Source organism: Haemaphysalis longicornis, unplaced genomic scaffold, assembly GCF_048455015.1.
Source record: "Haemaphysalis longicornis isolate Haplotype H1 unplaced genomic scaffold, Haemaphysalis longicornis Haplotype H1 scaffold_8, whole genome shotgun sequence".
NCBI lineage: Eukaryota > Metazoa > Arthropoda > Arachnida > Ixodida > Ixodidae > Haemaphysalis > Haemaphysalis longicornis.
This window is the reverse complement of record NW_027526445.1, coordinates 93,273,665-93,290,917: the sequence shown is the minus strand read 5'-3', so window position 1 is coordinate 93,290,917 and position 17,253 is coordinate 93,273,665. Positions and strand designations below refer to the sequence as shown.

Here is a 17,253-nt window from a genome sequence, read left to right as displayed (position 1 = left end):
CAGCAGTGCGCTTTCGCTTTAGGTGTCGTGGGCCGCTCAAATGGACTTATTTTGTGAGGGGCGAAAACATTTGGTGCGAACGGGCATGCTGCTACTGCGTTCCTGCCTGCCGGTCTGGCTACAAAGGAGCGGCGGCCGCGCGATGCCCTCCGATCTGCCGTGGCGCCCCTCGCGGTAGCCTTTGTCCCCGTACGAAACTTGGCCGGCAGTTTCATGACCAGAGAAGCATTGAAGGATTGTGGCTATAGCAAGCTGAGCGGCGCAGCGGAGTGCCGTAGCAGGCGACAGAGTGGCTTTTGCCGCCTCATGCAGTCAGTGAGCATGTGCCGGCTGTCTCCGATTCTCGCCACTTCTCGGCGCCGCCGCTTCGCGGAGCGCAGTGGCCACGCGCTCGCCGTTTCCCTCTAACAGTGGACCCCATTGTACAAGGTGGTACGGGAGTGTTCGGAAAACTCCATGATTGCTAAAATCCCACACCCTTCCCGTAGCAGCGGTAGAAGGTGCTGTGCCGCTCCTGTCCCGAATCCCAGCTTCGTATAGTGGGAGACTAATGAAGTCCCGGATTGACGACCCGTCCCCACATTACGATGCTCGTAAAGGCAAAGCTATCTATATATCTTTATATCTATATATCTATCTATAACTATATAACTATTACATCTCTATAACTATATATGCCCATTTGTGTAGCCCATTTGTCAGCCCATTTATGTAGCGTCGAACGTGCTGTGCTATTAGCGTGCCGGTTTGTGCTCGTCGCATGAGTCGAAAAAATCATTATCTTGTATAGCTTGTACAAAAGAGGGGACATCCTACTGAGGGCGCAGTTGACCCGTTTCGCTCTAGACAAATACGCACTCAATACTTGACCGCGGCCATAAAGGCTAGATATAGACCCACCGATTGAAACGGAAGGAATAACGAGCATTCTCAAACAATGCTTCGCTCGAAATGATTGGGCTTTTTTTTCGGCGTAACGGAAACAAATGCTGTTGCGAGACCATTATAATAAAAAAAGCTTCCGGAGCCGCCCACAATACATAGCCCAACCAGCCTTGCCGCTTCCCCTCTCGCTTTCCCGGTCAGTAGGGCGATACGACGAATGGTTCCCAGCCGCCCAGTCATCAATACCCACAGCCAGCCGTGCTCGTACGTTTCCCGTTTCCACGAATTGATTGCTCTATCGCTACCGAAGCTTGCATTGTGATGTATGTCGGAGGTCGCCCGGAGACAATCGAAGAACCATTTAAACGAGGGCAGAAACGATTTATGCGCGGCTACGAAGGTTCGCTCGGAGATCCCTCCATCTATTTCTCTTGTACGGGCAGCCCGGGAGAACTCCAGGAAGGGACCGTGTGGAATGGACGACCCCGGAATGTAGCATAACGAATGAGTCTCGAGAAATTTAAATCTCTTCCGAGTCATTAGCCAGCACACCACGCATGCGTGAGCAGAAATAGTATCCCGTCACCTCCCATGCAATAAGAGGCATAGCCACCGGGATTTCAGCGTTTTTTCCTTTAATCTATAGCTGTTACGGCCTCCATTTGTTACATTTCTTAGTGTCGACAGCCAGGGTGAACGTGTGAGGGAGGTTTGTTGATGAAGCGGTCTACAGAGACCGTTATTCACCTAATTTCAACTATTCGCGGAGAATTCCTCTCCTGACTAGAGCGTCTCGTCGAGATGTCGCAAGATATCGTATGTTCAGATGGACCACGCCTGAATATAGTCCCGTAGCTCTTAGATTTTTCTTGCATTCCGAAGACCGGTGTTTTCGAGCAGTAGTGCTTAAATCCATATAAATTGCACGTTCATTGAGGGCACTAGATAATCACCGTGGAAGTTTTTTGTTTTTTGTGTGCCGCGCCACCGCAACGTTCTGTCCCGTATGACTACTGAATTGGCTTCTTCTGGCTCGCAACGTTCTGTCCCGTATGGCTACCGATTCGGCTTCTGGCTCGCTACGGCTTAGGCACCATACCCGCCACAGAAGCAGCGGACATTTGTCTTTGTCCGTCGCACAAACTTGACGCAGGCGTGCAGACGTTCTGTTTACAAGCCTCGTAAGCAAGCCGACATCCTGCGCACAGCAATTATGCTTCTTCTTAGTGTCTGTCTATAACTGGCCCTCGCCCTGACATGAGCGGTGTCTTCTGCGCTGTTCTTTTCCGGTCAGCGTGGTAGGCATTCGTGTGTTCTTGCTTCGAGCATACGGGTCAGTTGTCTGCGTCTTTGGATGCTCTAGGTTTACTTGGGCCTCAACACGGCGCGAGGCATGCGGCGCCATGGCAGCATCGCTGGCGCACGCGGAACACGACGTTAATCAATGGCTGTAGCAGGAAACAGGGTAGCTCTGTGGCGACGCAGCGTGTGGGCGCACTTAGGCGGACGCCGCGTGATCATTGATCACTCTATATGCGCGCCCTCTCTTTCTTGCGGGTGCGCACAGGCGCCTGCACTGTCTTAACTTTACCTCTACATGCGGCTATGCAGTTCTCGCAACAGCGTCCTGCGCTTGTGAGACCAGCACCCCTCAGACAACAAGGAAACGCACCTTGAGCATCATCCTCTTCGTGTCGCGTGATCGGCTGTCACCCGTCGCCAGCTGTTGACGTTCCCAGGCGTGTTATTTGATTCGAATGTCGGCCGTGGCTTATCAACACAACGGAGCTCTGAGTGGGGGCTGTGTAACGAGGCCTTCATTGCATGTATTGGGTGTTACCGAGACTGTACTGACGGGCTTGATTTATGATCCGATAGCTTCCTGTCTGCGTCCCGTCTTCTTGTAACTGTCTGCTTGTGATTTGTTTTTTTTTTTTTTTGTTTTGGCACAACTCTAGTTGTAGAGTGTTAGGGATAACTTTCTCTTTCCCTAGCAGTTCTCTTTTTTTCCAGCCCTTGACTTATAAACTGATGACTTCCTGTTTACGTGGCATTTCCTATACGAGAATAGCCTATAACGATATTTTGTTTCGTTTTTGTCTAACGCGTTACCTATAAGTGCCCTTTCTTGATTCTCATAGATCGTTTTTCTTCGTCACTTTTGTAGTGCTTTTCCTAATGCGTGTGTGCGTGTACATGCGTCGTGTGTACGTCTGCGTCCCATAACCGCAAGAAAGGCGACGACAGCATTGTCCCTCCACCATGTTTTTGCTTCGCGAAATGTTGTACAAAAAGCAAGTTGCAGCGGCGGTCAGCTGCTGGCGAACGAGTACGTATAGTTAATGCGATTTTTACTGCGGCCTGGCGCCAAGATCAGGCCGGTATTTTTGGGTCGAGACGTCCGCACAATGGACTCGTCCCTTTTGGGCAAGCATTTTGCAGTGCCCTTGATTATGGAGGCGTTGTGACCAAGCGGCCACGTCGAGGTGTCTTTTGTACAGTGTCTAGTGACTTGTAGACATGCCAGCAGCGTGCATCACATTGTCTACGGAAGGAGGCAAAAATTTAGTGAAAAGCATTCTCTCTAGTGTGGCGGATGTCTGTATACCAGATCTGATTTTCATTATCGGTTGTTCTAAACATACACAGCTCTTTGGTGTTGCCCTGCGTAGCCCCCCCCCCCCTCCCCCTTTCCTTCTTTCCGTGCATGCATTGAGCTCATGCTTGTGTGAACTACGTGAAATTAGTTGACGCGATTCCGGTAAAACCCCCATGCCGGATATCTGTGGCCTTCCAATGATAATTTTACGACCCTTCGGTGGGTATCCTCTGTTTACAAGACCTAGAATACCTGCTGGACGTCCAAAGACTTCCCTCAAACAGGACGTGCAATAATTGGAACACCTGTGGAAAACCAAGAGCCCAGTTGCGTCAACAAGCCCTGCTACGGACCACGGAGAAATTCTTCAGAAAAGCCTCCTTACGTGCTTCGAACGCGAAAGGCTTACCTACTACTACACTGCCTCTGCGTCTCTCTTCGCCTTGTGGCACGGATTACTTCGAAAGGCTCTGGCTACAGTGTGCTCGCGTTTCTTTCTCCGTTGACGTTTATTCGTCTCCACTCTCCTCCTCATCCAACTGGGAGCAAGCAGGACCTGACCTGGTCAGCTACGGGGAGTCCAGCCAAGTGCTGGTCACCTCCAGAGCTCTGGCGGTTGCGGGCGACTTTTGGTCCTCCGCCAATCCCTCTCGCTAACCCGGTTTTCTAAATACAGATCTCTCTCTCTCTCTCTCTCTCTCTCTCTCTCTCTCTCTCTCTCTCTCTCTCTCTCTCTCTCTCTCTCTCTCTCTCTCTCTCTCTCTCTCTCTCTTTTTCTCTCGGTTTTCCCCGTCGCTCGAACGTTGTCGTCCGCTTCCATTTGCTGCACACGTCGTCTCATGACATATAAAACTGTTGGCGCGAGGATGGAACCCAGTAGAGAGGTTGTGCCTTGCCTGACCTTATTATCGCGTTAGCAACGGAAGCGTCAAGTCGACAAAGAGTGACCGGCGTCTTTCCATGAACACAAGAGGGAAAGGGTGTTACGAGCGAGGGAGAGGAGGGAAGTGGACCGTAATTGGTGAGGCGCGAGTGACGTAGGGCAGAAACAGCCATCCGCAGAGATGGGTGATCCTTCGCTGTTAACAGTGTTGGCTCAGTGGCTAAGGCGTCGCGCTGCTGAGCACAAAGTCGCGGGTTAGATTCCTGGCCGCGGCGGCCGCTTTTCTGACGGAGGCGAAAAGCAAAAGCGCCCGTGTGTACGAGATTTCGGCGCACGTTAAAGATCCCCAGGTGGTCAAAATTAACTCGGAGCCTTCCACTACGACGTGCCTCATCGCCTGCGTTGCGTCGGCGCGTTAAACCCTACAATCAATCAAATCAACCTTGTTTGCTCGATGTAGGTGTTTCAATTGTTGATTCAGTGTTTTTATTGTGTTAGTAACGTGTTCACAAGTATATCGTATTTATGTAATGGCTATGCAATAAATTGACTGTGTGCAGAAAACAAACTTTTCACGTTTGGCCATTCAACGTTAGAAGCGGAAAAGACTAGAAATTACGTAATCCTAAACGACAAATGAAACTGCGCCCTGTGCGCTCATTAAGAAGTCTCAAATACAGTAATAAATTCCTCCACAGCGTTTACATCAAACGCCCCAAAATAGAAAAAAAAATCCTCGAATGCAGGTTAACACTGCTTCCAACGCGCCCCCTGAAAACTCCTAGTTGGAGGAAATAATACACTCCCAATGGTACCCCTGAAAACTCCCATTATAGTGGCAGTAAAATTAAACTCCCATATGCCTAGATGGGAAAAATATGCCTAATGGGAAAAAACTGCCTAAATAATGGGAGTAAGGCGATACTCCCATTGGAAGGAGTTTTGAAAACTCCGAATTGGTACTGAGTTACGCGTCAAGCCATTTACTCCCATTCCGGCTTATTTGTGTTCTGTGTGTAGGACGGTCGGCTTAACGTACCATCGTGGGGTTTAACACCTCAAGCCGGCACCCCTCGAAGCAGCATGGTACGGATTCGCGCCGTTCACCCCAAACCCAAACGTTAGGCCTACTGAGTGCACACACCCTAGAGTTGCTGTGGGTATTCTCGTACCTCCAGAGTAGCGCATATTCGAAATGTGGGATTGGCCCGCCAAAGCATCCGTCACGAGAAAGCTTCGTATTCAACCATCGTCGTCGTTGGAGGGGGTGCATGATTTTTAGATGCGACGCATCTCTTTAACTCGCCTTGTCCCTCCGGCGTCTTCCGTCGTCCGTAGTCCGCATCCCTCCCCCATTTTCCTCGCCGCGCCAGCTGCGCGCTAACGCCGCTCTCACCGCAGCGCCATCTGCGTGTTAGCGCTCGCTCCCGTCGCCGTGCCAGCCGTGCGTCAGCGCGCGTTAGCGCTCGGTTAAACATCTAACGCATGCGCATGCGCTGCCCTCTCTCATTCCCCTCACCGTTAACGCGCGGTACATATAAACGCGGTAACTGCGCCGCTCCGCTCAGTCGTTCCGCCGCTCCGATGACATCCGATGACCACCGATGATTTGAATGGAGGCTAACAGGCCTGCTATCGTGATGGTCGGCGCAACCGTACGTAATATAATGGAAACAACAACAAATTGACACGCTAAATGGAAACAACATAACGGAAACGCAACGGAAACCTCACGATGCGTCGCATCTACCCATGGTTCACCTTGCGGGGAGATGGTGCAAATTTTTGTCAATCACCGCTCGCATATGAGGTTGACGGCTAATACAAATGCCGCCTACTCATGCTGAAGCGTTCGCCAATCGGCGGGTCGTTACCTTGGCGGAGCCGTCTCCGTAGGCCTTGAGGCGGAAGATGAGGTGGGAGCCCGACTTCACGTCGATGTCCTCGCTAAGCACATCCTCGGCTACCTTGTTCTGGACCGTTCGGAGGATAACCTTGGGCGACGGCTGCAACGTGACGCAGACAAGAACGGACACGTTCTCCATGGTCTTGTCCTCGCGGAATTTGATCTCCAGCCTGCGGTAGGTGCGGCAGAGGAATGGGGTCCCTTTGAAAACCTTCGCTGCAAACGCCCTCATGATGCGTCATCTCGTGACTACCACTCGTGCATGAAAAAAAAAATTGAACTAAGTGGTTTTTTTGCCATATTTTGTGGTACCGGGGCAACTTGAATTGGATAATTTCTCCATGTCCTCCAAACACGAGAACGCGACGAAGAAGGGATTGGGGGCAGGCGGGACCAGCCAAGAGACTTGGGCAGTGCATGACTGGGCTTCGCAACAATCCGACCTGTGGGACGAGTTCCCATGGCAGTAAAGGTGTGGTTTCTGGAGACTCTTTTTTGGGAGCCGCGGCTTGGCGCCAGGGCTCCTGTACCACATTTCAAGGCGAAAATCTTGTAATTTCACCCCCCATCGGCCCAACTGGCCACGAGTACGTGCAAATGAATAAAAGAGTATTGTTCCGCATGAGCGAACTTACGAGACCTCGTGATTCAACAGCTTCAAGCGAAATGATTTTCAACAGTTTTGTTCTGGATACGACAGGTGCCGCCGCCAATCCACGGCGTTCATTTTTATCATAGAGGAAAGAAAACCATTTAGCGAGGCCGTGACGTCGCCTCTACCGAAGCCGGCAAAGCCAGTTTGGTAGGCCGCCCTTTTTCGCTTGTGTTATAGCGCGCACAAGATCTTTTCTCCGCCACCGCTCGCTCCACTGTCGTCTGCTTCGTCTCCTCCTGCCGATCATTGGCTACCGGCTGTGCCGCGGGTAACGTAGGGCCTTGGTGGGTGGGCCTTCGGCGCCATTGCTAGGACACCCGGTGGCGTATAGGCGTTTCCTAGTCAGCACAGCCAAGCGACCCATGGCGCCATCTAGGGGCATGTTTGAAGCTATGTCCACGTGCATGTGGTCCTCAATTTAATCGCTCAGAATCGCTTGGTTTCGTAGTGTAGTATTTCTGCTCCGGCGAGGCGAAATCCTAACCCGGGTTCCAATCCCGTTACGTTACTACGCATATAATCTATTTATGACATTCTTATGCATCATAAATGGGATTTCGGGTATTTTCGTTGCATACCTATTTTTTGTTTTAAGCTTCAGCTACTGCTTCCTGTACGTTTGTGCGGGTTTTCCCCTTTTAGTTAGGTTTCGGCTATATTTTTCTACACCGTGGTTTTCAACCATTGCAGGTCCATTTTGGCTGTTATTTATTTCAGTTCGGGGGGTTTTGTATGCTGTAGGTCCGCTTATGCTGTGATATAACCCCCTTAAGCAAGCTGAGGGGACGGCTGGCTGTACTGACTAGGAAACGCATATACGCCACCCGGTGAGCGTGACCCCCAATGTGCGCGAAGAAACCACGTGACTTCCTCCACATTCTCCCAATGCTCCGGTGACCGCTGGGGCCCCTGCTAAGCTTTTCTCTCTCTCAATTTCTGTCGTCATGGCAACCGTATTCACGTGACCCTCGTTGCGCATGCGGGCTTTGGTCCACACTTGTTCGGCTATTACAGAGACGCAGTCTCGCGCCGTCAAACTCACTTCTCCGCCGAAGGCGCACAAAGGCCTAAGATATACACCTCCGTCCCAGCAGTCAGGTTGCCCGGAATCACGAAGTAATCGGGTGTTACCTGCAATAAAACAAGATGACACGTAAAACTTTTACCTCAGTGTAAGATATATTGTTTCAGTTTGTTCAAATGGTCGTTCAACGTGAGCTATTCTGAGTACGGGTTCAAAGGTGACACCAAACACGTTACAGAGTTCTTCAAGACAGACTCAAATGCCCCGAAATAGTGGCGAAGGACGCCCCCTCTCTGGCTCTCCGCCTTCCTCTCACACATCTGCCACTCCTACACTCCCTTCTCCCATTCGCCTCTCTTTGTCCGTCTTCCCTCGCCTCTCCGCTATCCCTGGATAAATCATCCCTTTTCCTGCCTTTAACACTTTCCTCCTTACTCTACTTTGACCGACCAACCGAATGAGTGATTGATTGATGATTGGTTTATTGACTGTTAGTACCCATTTATATCCGCGTGATATCGTGTACGTTGCTTCAAATAAGTTGCTGTATCTGCGTTATACTACTCGTGAATTTTTTCGCTGCTTGTAGCGGCAGGCTCAAATTAAATTTTGCCCGTTACGGGTGGTAGCATGCCTTCGTTACATTAACAGCAGAGTTGTTTAGGCCGACACAAATCCGTCCCGCGTTGACAGAAAACGCAGAAGCATCAAGAAAAGTATGTTAGGGACATCCAGGGACCTTTACGCCGTAAAAGCGGCAGCCTAACCACTGGGCCACCCCAAAGGACCGAGGGGTTCGGGTTAGCAGTGGTGGGAAGCAATAACATGGGCAGCCAAGTGGAAAGAAAAACGCTTTGCGTCGTCGGAATCAAACGTGGGGTGGTATTCTCGTAACTGTCCCTTTTCAAAACGTCCCTTTTGCGCCCCTTCCTCGTGACGTACTTCCGGTTAAGCAGTGAGCGTTGGCGGTAGGTTTGCCGCGCTTGCGTTACGTCACTTCCGGTTGTTTGCTTTTAGCCAATCAGGGCTCGCCAAAAGGGACACTTTTGAAAGGGACGCAAAAGGGACAAAACTCGAGAATACCGCCCCTGGGTCCCTCGCGCTATGAAAGCGGCGTCTATCCGATTGAGCTATACCATCGCATTCTGGGCGCGCAGCATTTCCTGTGGTTTCGTAGAGCGGGGGCTGGCTTTGGGGTTGGCCCCGGGTTCTGGAGCGGTCCACTTTGGGAGAGATGTGAAAGCCTGGGGGACGAAGCGATCTGGGCCTGCCAGTCAGGGACAACTTGCAGCGGCAAGTTCGGATATAAATGTAAGGGAATGACACATCGAGCGGAAACTTGGCGCGTTATACTAAACAACTTGAAAGCAAACGTATGTCAGCTCAACGGGCCATGGAACGAATATTGTCAGGAGTAACACTTGGAAAGGAAACGAGCATTCTGGATAAGAGAACAAACTAGAGTAGGAGATAAAGAAAAAGAACTGGCCATGTAATTAGGCGAAATGGCAATCAGTGGGCTACCGGGGTGAAAGAGTGGACGCCGAGGGACGGGTCGATCTAGAACAAAAAAAAATAATACGCCATCCCGCCCTGCAAAAGTTCATGTCCAGCGAAGCTGTTGTAAACCACTACGCACGCTGATGGCTGAGGGTATGAAATGTTACTGATTATCTCGGCGGGCTCGTCGCTTGCACTAGACTTCTCAGGCGGAAAACTCTGGGTCCTGACGCATGCGTTCGCCATCGAATGACGTCATCCCCCTCCCCTTTAGAGAGCAGCTGCACACCTAATCTTTACTAAAACCAGAGTCATTCAATGCTTCTCTGGTCATGAAACTCCCGGCTAAGTTTCGTACGGGGACAAAGGCTACCGCGAGTGGCGCCACCGCAGATCGGAGGGCATCGGGCGGCCGCCGCTGCTCTGTAGCCAGACCAGCAGGCAGGAACGCAGTAGCAGCATGCCCGTTCGCAGCAAATTTTTTCGCCACTCACGAAATGATAAGTCCATTCGAGCGTCCCACGACACGTAAAGCGAAAGCGCACTGCTGATTAGGCGGCGAGCGTCTGTTTTATCTTACTCCGTGGTCCATTCCCTACCAAACGCGCTCTGACCACGCCCCCGGCCGCCCTCCGATCAAGACTAGCGCCACGGCGCGGCAGCGAACAGAGCTCTCCCATAGCGTGATGGCGAGGTTTCATGACCAGAAAAGCATTGAAGGACTCTGCTAAAACACTTTGTGTGTGTGTGTGTGAGGGGGGGGGGGGGTCTCAGTGTTCACAGACGCCTTAAAAATCACGCGGTTTCGATGCTTCTTTTGTTTTTTCTTTACACGAATGCTGAGCTCGATACAGCACGCCTGATTAGCCTGACGTATGCGCTCGGCGTCTTGGGCGAGAACTGCTGAATCCTGCGTGGGTTTTTTTTTGTTTCGGGCACGAAATTTTCCGTCTAACGAGAAACTAACAGCTTCGCTGTAAAAGAGGAAGGCCAATCACTCGATGGAGGGACGAAATAAGGAAATTCGGAGGCATAGAATGGACTCGAGTGGCGCGGGACAGGAGCGGTTGGACGTCGATGGGAGATGCCTTCGTCCTGCAGCGGGCCTAGTGGGCTGCTGCTGCTGATGATGATGCAACCACTGGGACTTCGAGGAAGGGCCGCGAGCTCTGCTGTTTCTCCAGTCTTGCACCACTAGGGCAAGCTGTGCCAATTTCTTTGCATTTTTTACCTCCACCAACATTCGAATATTCTTTTCGTTAACTCCATAGGCCAGCTTACTTTTCCCGTATTGCCTTTCGACCCCGGGGAAGGCCAATATTTCCCACATATGGATTTGCATGGATACGATCCCATTCCTATAAAATGTGCGGAATCATTTCGGTTCCCTTTAAGCAGGCGCCACATGCCCCATCATGTTGGGCATGCTTCCCTGCCCTTTGATCTATCGTTTATACTATCCTTATGGATAATAAATTTCTTTCCAGTACTTCTCTAATGACAAATACCGTTCTCTCCCCTCTATTGATTCGTTTGTGTCTGCTTTGCCTCTTTTCGTGTCTGTCTTTTATTCTCCACGGGTCTTTCCACATTTCATTGTTAGCCTTCTAGTCGACAGCCACCGCGTGTCCATGCTTTTTATGTCGAGGTGCCTAAACGTTTCAGCTGCCCGTTTACGTGGGTCCATTGCTCGTCTCCTCAAACATGTTACTACCGGTCCAATTCCCCTCCTCTCAAGCTCGTTTTCCCTCTTAGCCTTCTCGCGTTATTCTCGCTGGCGTCTTCCCCAACTCCTCATTACTCCTACCTTTCCCGTCCCGTAATTTTTCCTCCCCCTTTTCTCCCCCCTCATCTCTTCCTATTCGGGCTCTCCTCTTTCATTATCATCATGATCCTCTCTTCCTTCCTGCCTGCCTCCCACCTCTGCCCATCCCCCTCTTTACCCCCCCCCCCCCCCCCCGATTGTCCCTCCCTTTCCCACACCATCCTCTTTATCCACTCCGAGCCCTCTCCGTGCTAAGTAAACGCATAAACGGGCTATGTAAATGTATATCAATACGGGATTTGTGAGATAAAGGTATACTATTGCACTCCTGCATGATCGATGCGTGTATAGAACCGTTCCTTTTCTGCGATTTTTAAGTAAGCGTTTTGACATAAAAGCCCTGTTTCACGCCCGCGTCGTGTGTGCAGTGATCTTAGAGCTTTTCGGTCGACCAAACGGTCTATGGGGAGAAAATCCATTGTTTTTTTTTTTTTTTTGCAGGACGCCATCTGTCGCACCAAAAAAGCTCTCGCTTTAAAAATACTGATGAAATATGGGGAGCGGGGGGGGGGGGGGGGGGGGACGCAGGGCGTTGGTCCCGCAACGGACGCTGCTGAAATCTTAACAAAGCATCTGCATTTGACACGCTACATTTTCCGCACCCATGTCGCTGCAAAATTTCTCGACTATAGTGCATCAGAACGGCTTTCATTGACCAATAAAGAGCTTGATTTGCTGCGAATGGCAGGTCCTGAAAGAACCGGTGAACAGTTAGGTTCGGTGCGTTTCGTGGTTATTTGGAGCAAGCATGGGCTTTTTTTTTTTTTTTTGAAGTAAACTAGAGCTGCATTCTCGATAACTTTTTGTCATCCTTCATTGAAAAGTTGCGGGGAATGCCGATAAGCTGCGCGTGCCGGCGTGCGTATGTGTGCTTGTGCGGGCGTTAGACTAAGCTTGTCGCGACCGGCATGTAGACGTACTTCAAAAGAGGCCATAAAAACGCGAAGACAGCCAATACTGAAACCCATGTTCTGTAGCATTAGATTTAGTCCGGGGATCAGTACGCAAATGTTGTGATTAAGACTGACGCGGATTTATTTATTTTTTCAAAAACACGGCAATGTGTACTCGGAATCAAGGTTTATCGATACGTTCGAAACTTCTCGGCAATGTTTTCCTACAGCATTTCTTTTTTTTTTAAGCGAAAGCTTTCTTAATGTTATCGATGGCGTTTTATCAACAAACCAATGCACGCCCCCTTAGACCGTCTGGTCGACCGGAAAGCTCTGATACGATCCCGGACACGCGGCGCGTGCGTGAAACCGGGCTTGCATTGTGTCCAAACGGTTATACTTGAAAACCGCGAAAAGGAACGGCTCTAGATAAGACAATAAACACCCGCATCGACCATGAAGGAGTACTATAATCTCAAATGACATAAAGGTACACAATTAAGTCTTTCTTAGATGCGTTTACTTAGTGCACGAAAAACGGTCGCACGGGTCCGTTCTTGGTTGGCTATTTGGGTCTTTAGCGAAATTTCGACGCACTTTTAGCTTCAGCGCTTCCCTCAACTTTCTTTAGGAAGGGGTTGTAAATTATATGCAGCATTTGTTTTTTTCTTGTTTCTTCTTTACCTTAAAAAATGGGCGCGTGCATTCGCGAGGTGGAGAAATCGGCACGTAATGATGAAATTTCACTCCCATAACACTTATAAAATCATAAAACAATTAAAGGAACACTGCGCATAGCATCTGCGCATTGACGTTTTGCCTCAAACATAATGTTTTCTTTTTCCTGAACAGTGCTCACAAGCACGAACTATGCTTCGGAAAGTTTTCGCCTAAATATACTCTTTGTTCGGGAATTGTTAAAACTATGGGCCGGCCGGCTGAATCTATATGGGATTTGATTGTAGGGTTTTAACGCGCCGACGCAGCGCAGGCGATGAGGCGCGCCGTAGTGGAGGGCTCCGAATTAATTTTGACCACCTGGGGATCTTTATCGTGCGCCGAAATCTCGTGCACACGGGCGTTTTTGCTTTTCGCCTCCATCAGAAAAGCGGCCGCCGCGGCCGGGAATCGAACCCGCGACCTCGTGCTCAGCAAGGCAAAAACCACTGAGCCACCGCGGCGGGTAATCTATATGGGACAAGTGGACACACAGGCAGACCAACGTTTCCGCCTTCTGATAGCCCGAGAAAGACTGTTTTAAAGAAAATTAGCAGTGGCTTAGCTCGGCTATTCCAGGATATACATAGCTTCATAGGTTTCCTGGTTTTCTACGATTAGCTGATTATCATGCTTACTTCTGCTAAGACGATTTCCAATCCAATTCAATACAATACAGTCCAATTTAATTCAATCCAATTCCTTTTATTTCAATCCAATCCAATCCAGTCGCGGCGGCGGCGGCTCTCCGTGAGGCGTCAGCTGTGCCCCGTGAGACGTCGCTGCTCCTCGCGCATGCGCAGCACGGCTCTCCAGGAGCCACGCGAAACTGCTTAACCCCGGCCAGTGTAGCTCACGCTACAAAAATTGCCACGTAAATGCCTCTGCTCTCTGCCGCCCACGCCTGACGCTCTTCCGTCTCGCTCCTCTTACCACAAACACGGTTCAGGCGCGCTCGGGTCAATTCAAATTTCCCGCGTCCCACTACTGGCGCATAATCTACTGGAATTAACCTTTCGTTACTCTGACTTCTTGGATATATCCTCCGCTGATCTCGGAGGCCACGTTTCGTAGAATGCCACGGCGCGCGCTACGCACACGTGAGAGCGTCTTTTTGGATTTTCGGTCAATCAAAGCGTTGTTTTCAACGCGTACTTTTATTTCGTGTCGCAAAAATTCCATCAAGTAGCCATGTATATTTATTCGAACTAACGCTGCAAACACCACTTGAATACTGATTTTTCGTCTCAAATATGTCCGATTTGTTTTTCCTGAACAATGTCGACAATTGTGAAGTGCGTTTCCACATTTGGTGGTTTTCAAAAGCTTTGCCTGCATAAACTTCTCGTTCAAGTGTTCCTTCAACTTTTGGGCGGGCGTCTGAAGCGAGGAACAGACAGACAGACAGACAGACAGACCAAAATTTTAGGGTTTAAGTAGCCGAAGAAGGACTGTCGTTTTTTTAAGATGTAATCGCTAATTGGAAGGCAAATAAAGCGGGTTGCTCACCGGAACGCGGTAGTGGATTCCATCTTGGTTGCGAACTTTGGTCAACACGTCCATCGAATCCATGAGAGGGCTTTCAACGCCCGTAACTGTCAGGCGGACGAGAAACGAGCATTACAGTTGGCCCTCAGCAAAATGCGGTCTAGGAAATGTAGCTGCCGCGACATACTTCGCAAAAAAACCAACGAATCAGAGCGACACGGCATTAGTTTACTCTTCCGCGCTAATTCGGAGACAATAGCAGGCTTTGCTTTAGAGCGAAAGCTCTACTGCGCCCCGTTTCGCAAGGTCGTCCATCGTGTCGCAATGGCCTTGAGCCACTGGAGCGCAAATGCAACAGGTGTGACGTCGCATAATTTACCCTTCCGCGCTAATTCGTAGACAACAGCAGGCTTTGCTTTAGAGCGAAAGCTCTACTGCGCCACGTTTTGCAAGGTCGTCCATCGTGTCGCAATGACCTTGAGCCACTGGAGCGCAAATGCAACAGGTGTGACGTTGCATAGTTTACCCTTCCGCGCTAATTCGTAGACAACAGCAGGCTTTGCTTTAGAGCGAAAGCTCTACTGCGCCACGTTTTGCAAGGTCGTCCATCGTGTCGCAATGACCTTGAGCCACCGGAGCGCAAATGCAACAGGTGTGACGTCGCATAGGTTACCCTTCCGCGCTAATTCGTAGACAACAGCAGGCTTTGCTTTAGAGCGAAAGCTCTACTGCGCCACGTTTTGCAAGGTCGTCCATCGTGTCGCAATGACCTTGAGCCACCGGAGCGCAAATGCAACAGGTGTGACGTCGCATAGGTTACCCTTCCGCGCTAATTCGTAGACAACAGCAGGCTTTGCTTTAGAACGAAAGCTCTACTGCGCCACGTTTCGCAAGGTCGTCCATCGTGTCGCAATGACCTTGAGCCACTGGAGCAAAATGTAACAAGTGTGACGTCGCACCACGTGATCCGCTATGAAACGGGTCGCAGCTGCGCTCGCTCGCACCCTTCCCACAGCGGTACCACGTGACCAGGTGAGGGTTTACGGCTGCTTCGCCGGCGCTCGGTCGGTCAGTTTCGCCGTGGATGTCGCGCCGGCTGAACATCCGTGCGTGTGCTTCACATCTCGCTCGTGATAACTACGTTTCCGAGGGTTCAGCCTAAACTATTTCCTGCTTCAGCGGCGGGAGAAGCACAAAAATAACGTATGCAGTCTGTGTTGTTAACCCGAGTGACGTTCCCTTGACGACCAGCGAGCAGAGGGCTCTTGTCACTCGCTATGACCCGTTCAAGAGAAGCTTGCTTAAACAGCTTATGAAATTAAAGTCGATAATGCGTGGGCTATGATCTGAGTGCTTGCGATTTTGATTGTGATCTGAGCTTGATGTGGGAGTAATAAATTTATTAAAAATAAAGTTTCATATCCTTGTCCTAGAACCTAGCCATTCGGGAACTCATCCCTTATAACCTCAGCAACACTTTGGAACTACTTTATTGAGCATATTGTGCCGATAACAGGCCCTGGATTGTTCCAATCAAAATCGCATGTGAGCTTCATTTTAGCCTATACAAAACTGGATAGTCATTTTTGTTATTTTTAGTGCTCCGTTCATTTTGAATGCTGTACCGCGTGTGATGGTGTGAATCTCCATACCTTGTATCTTTTTCTGGATTCACTTTACCACTGTTTTTTTATGTGCACCCGCCATGTGTTCCTTACCTTGGAGCCCTTGAGGTCACCAAAATGATTTTTCGGAGAGGGGGGAAGGGGTGCAGAGCAGGAGCATTTGTGTGAATTTTTTGGCGAGAAAAAAATGTTCGCTCCAAGCACCGATTTTCTCACACCTTCCTCCCCGCCAATAGGCCGAGGTCCGCTATGACGTTACTATGACGTCATAGTGACGTGAGGCTCCACACCACGTGCACTTCCACTCATTCTGCGAAAACAAAATGGCTTTCCTGTACTACAGGGCACACCCCACTTTTCCAGGTTAAGCGGGCCTGTTCCGACATCCCGAACATTCCCCGAATACCCCGCCCAACCATTGAGCTGTGGAAAGCCCCGCTGCTCAGCTGGGACCGGGAGATCAGTTTCAGCTGCGGTGCCCTGGAATAGGCCCACCTCGCCCACTAGAGGAGAAGACATCCTTCGCTCACCAATCTCTCCTCCTCCACGGGAGTTGCAATTCAAGCGTTCAAATATTTGCCAGTGGGAGTCATGCGAACGTCTCCGCCTATGTCCTCAAGGAGTGAACCGCTAAATGATACTGCGCCGTGCGGTGGTCGTTGTTTCCCCTGCCTAGCAACAACGTTTGTAGAAAAGTATTCGTAAACGTTCCCCGGCACTGTATGGGCCACCGTTTTGACCGTCCCCCGTGACCGTTGTAACCGGTCACGCTGAACGAACATGACTATGTAGCACTTGATTGCCTGCAGACTTACTGGATTCCCTGTCAGCCATTCCTGCGTCAGGGCCAGCTCCCACGGCCGCCAGGTTGATATCCTTGCTCCTATTTGAGAGAAAAGAGGGAGAGGTACACAGAAAGCCGCAATTCACGCATTTAAATGGAGAGCCGGTAGAGAGCCTTCAGCTAGCCAACTGTATGAATACTCATTTTATTAATGCTGGTGCGCACGCAACACACACTGATAACGACGGCCGCGGCGCGATTGGCATTCCACGATTGTCCAGCTCTATCTTTTTTGAACCAACGAACGATACCGAAGTACGGGACCTTATCGGAAAAATAAATAATTATGCAGCGGCAGGAATTGACGGGTTTTTATCGAGTGTGATTAAGCGCGTTGCACTAGCACTAAGTGCACTAAGTGACGTGTTAGCGTACATTATTAATCTATGTCTGTCCACCGGTGTTCTTC

At 50.2% G+C, this 17,253-nt stretch overlaps 1 protein-coding gene across 1 annotated transcript in view; it reads right to left on the bottom strand.

The window, feature by feature from the left end:
• LOC144148684 (uncharacterized) overlaps positions 1-16,920 on the bottom strand; it is a 41,719-nt gene extending 24,799 nt beyond the window's left edge. The window contains exons 1-4 of the mRNA XM_077680200.1: positions 16,816-16,920; positions 14,397-14,482; positions 7,971-8,059; positions 6,242-6,443 (exon numbers count right to left, since the gene is read on the bottom strand). Of these exons, the coding sequence (XP_077536326.1) occupies positions 6,242-6,443; positions 7,971-8,059; positions 14,397-14,482; positions 16,816-16,834 (396 nt within the window). The 5' untranslated portion in view covers positions 16,835-16,920. The remainder of the gene's footprint in view (positions 1-6,241; positions 6,444-7,970; positions 8,060-14,396; positions 14,483-16,815) is intronic.
• Positions 16,921-17,253: the final 333 nt, after the last annotated feature.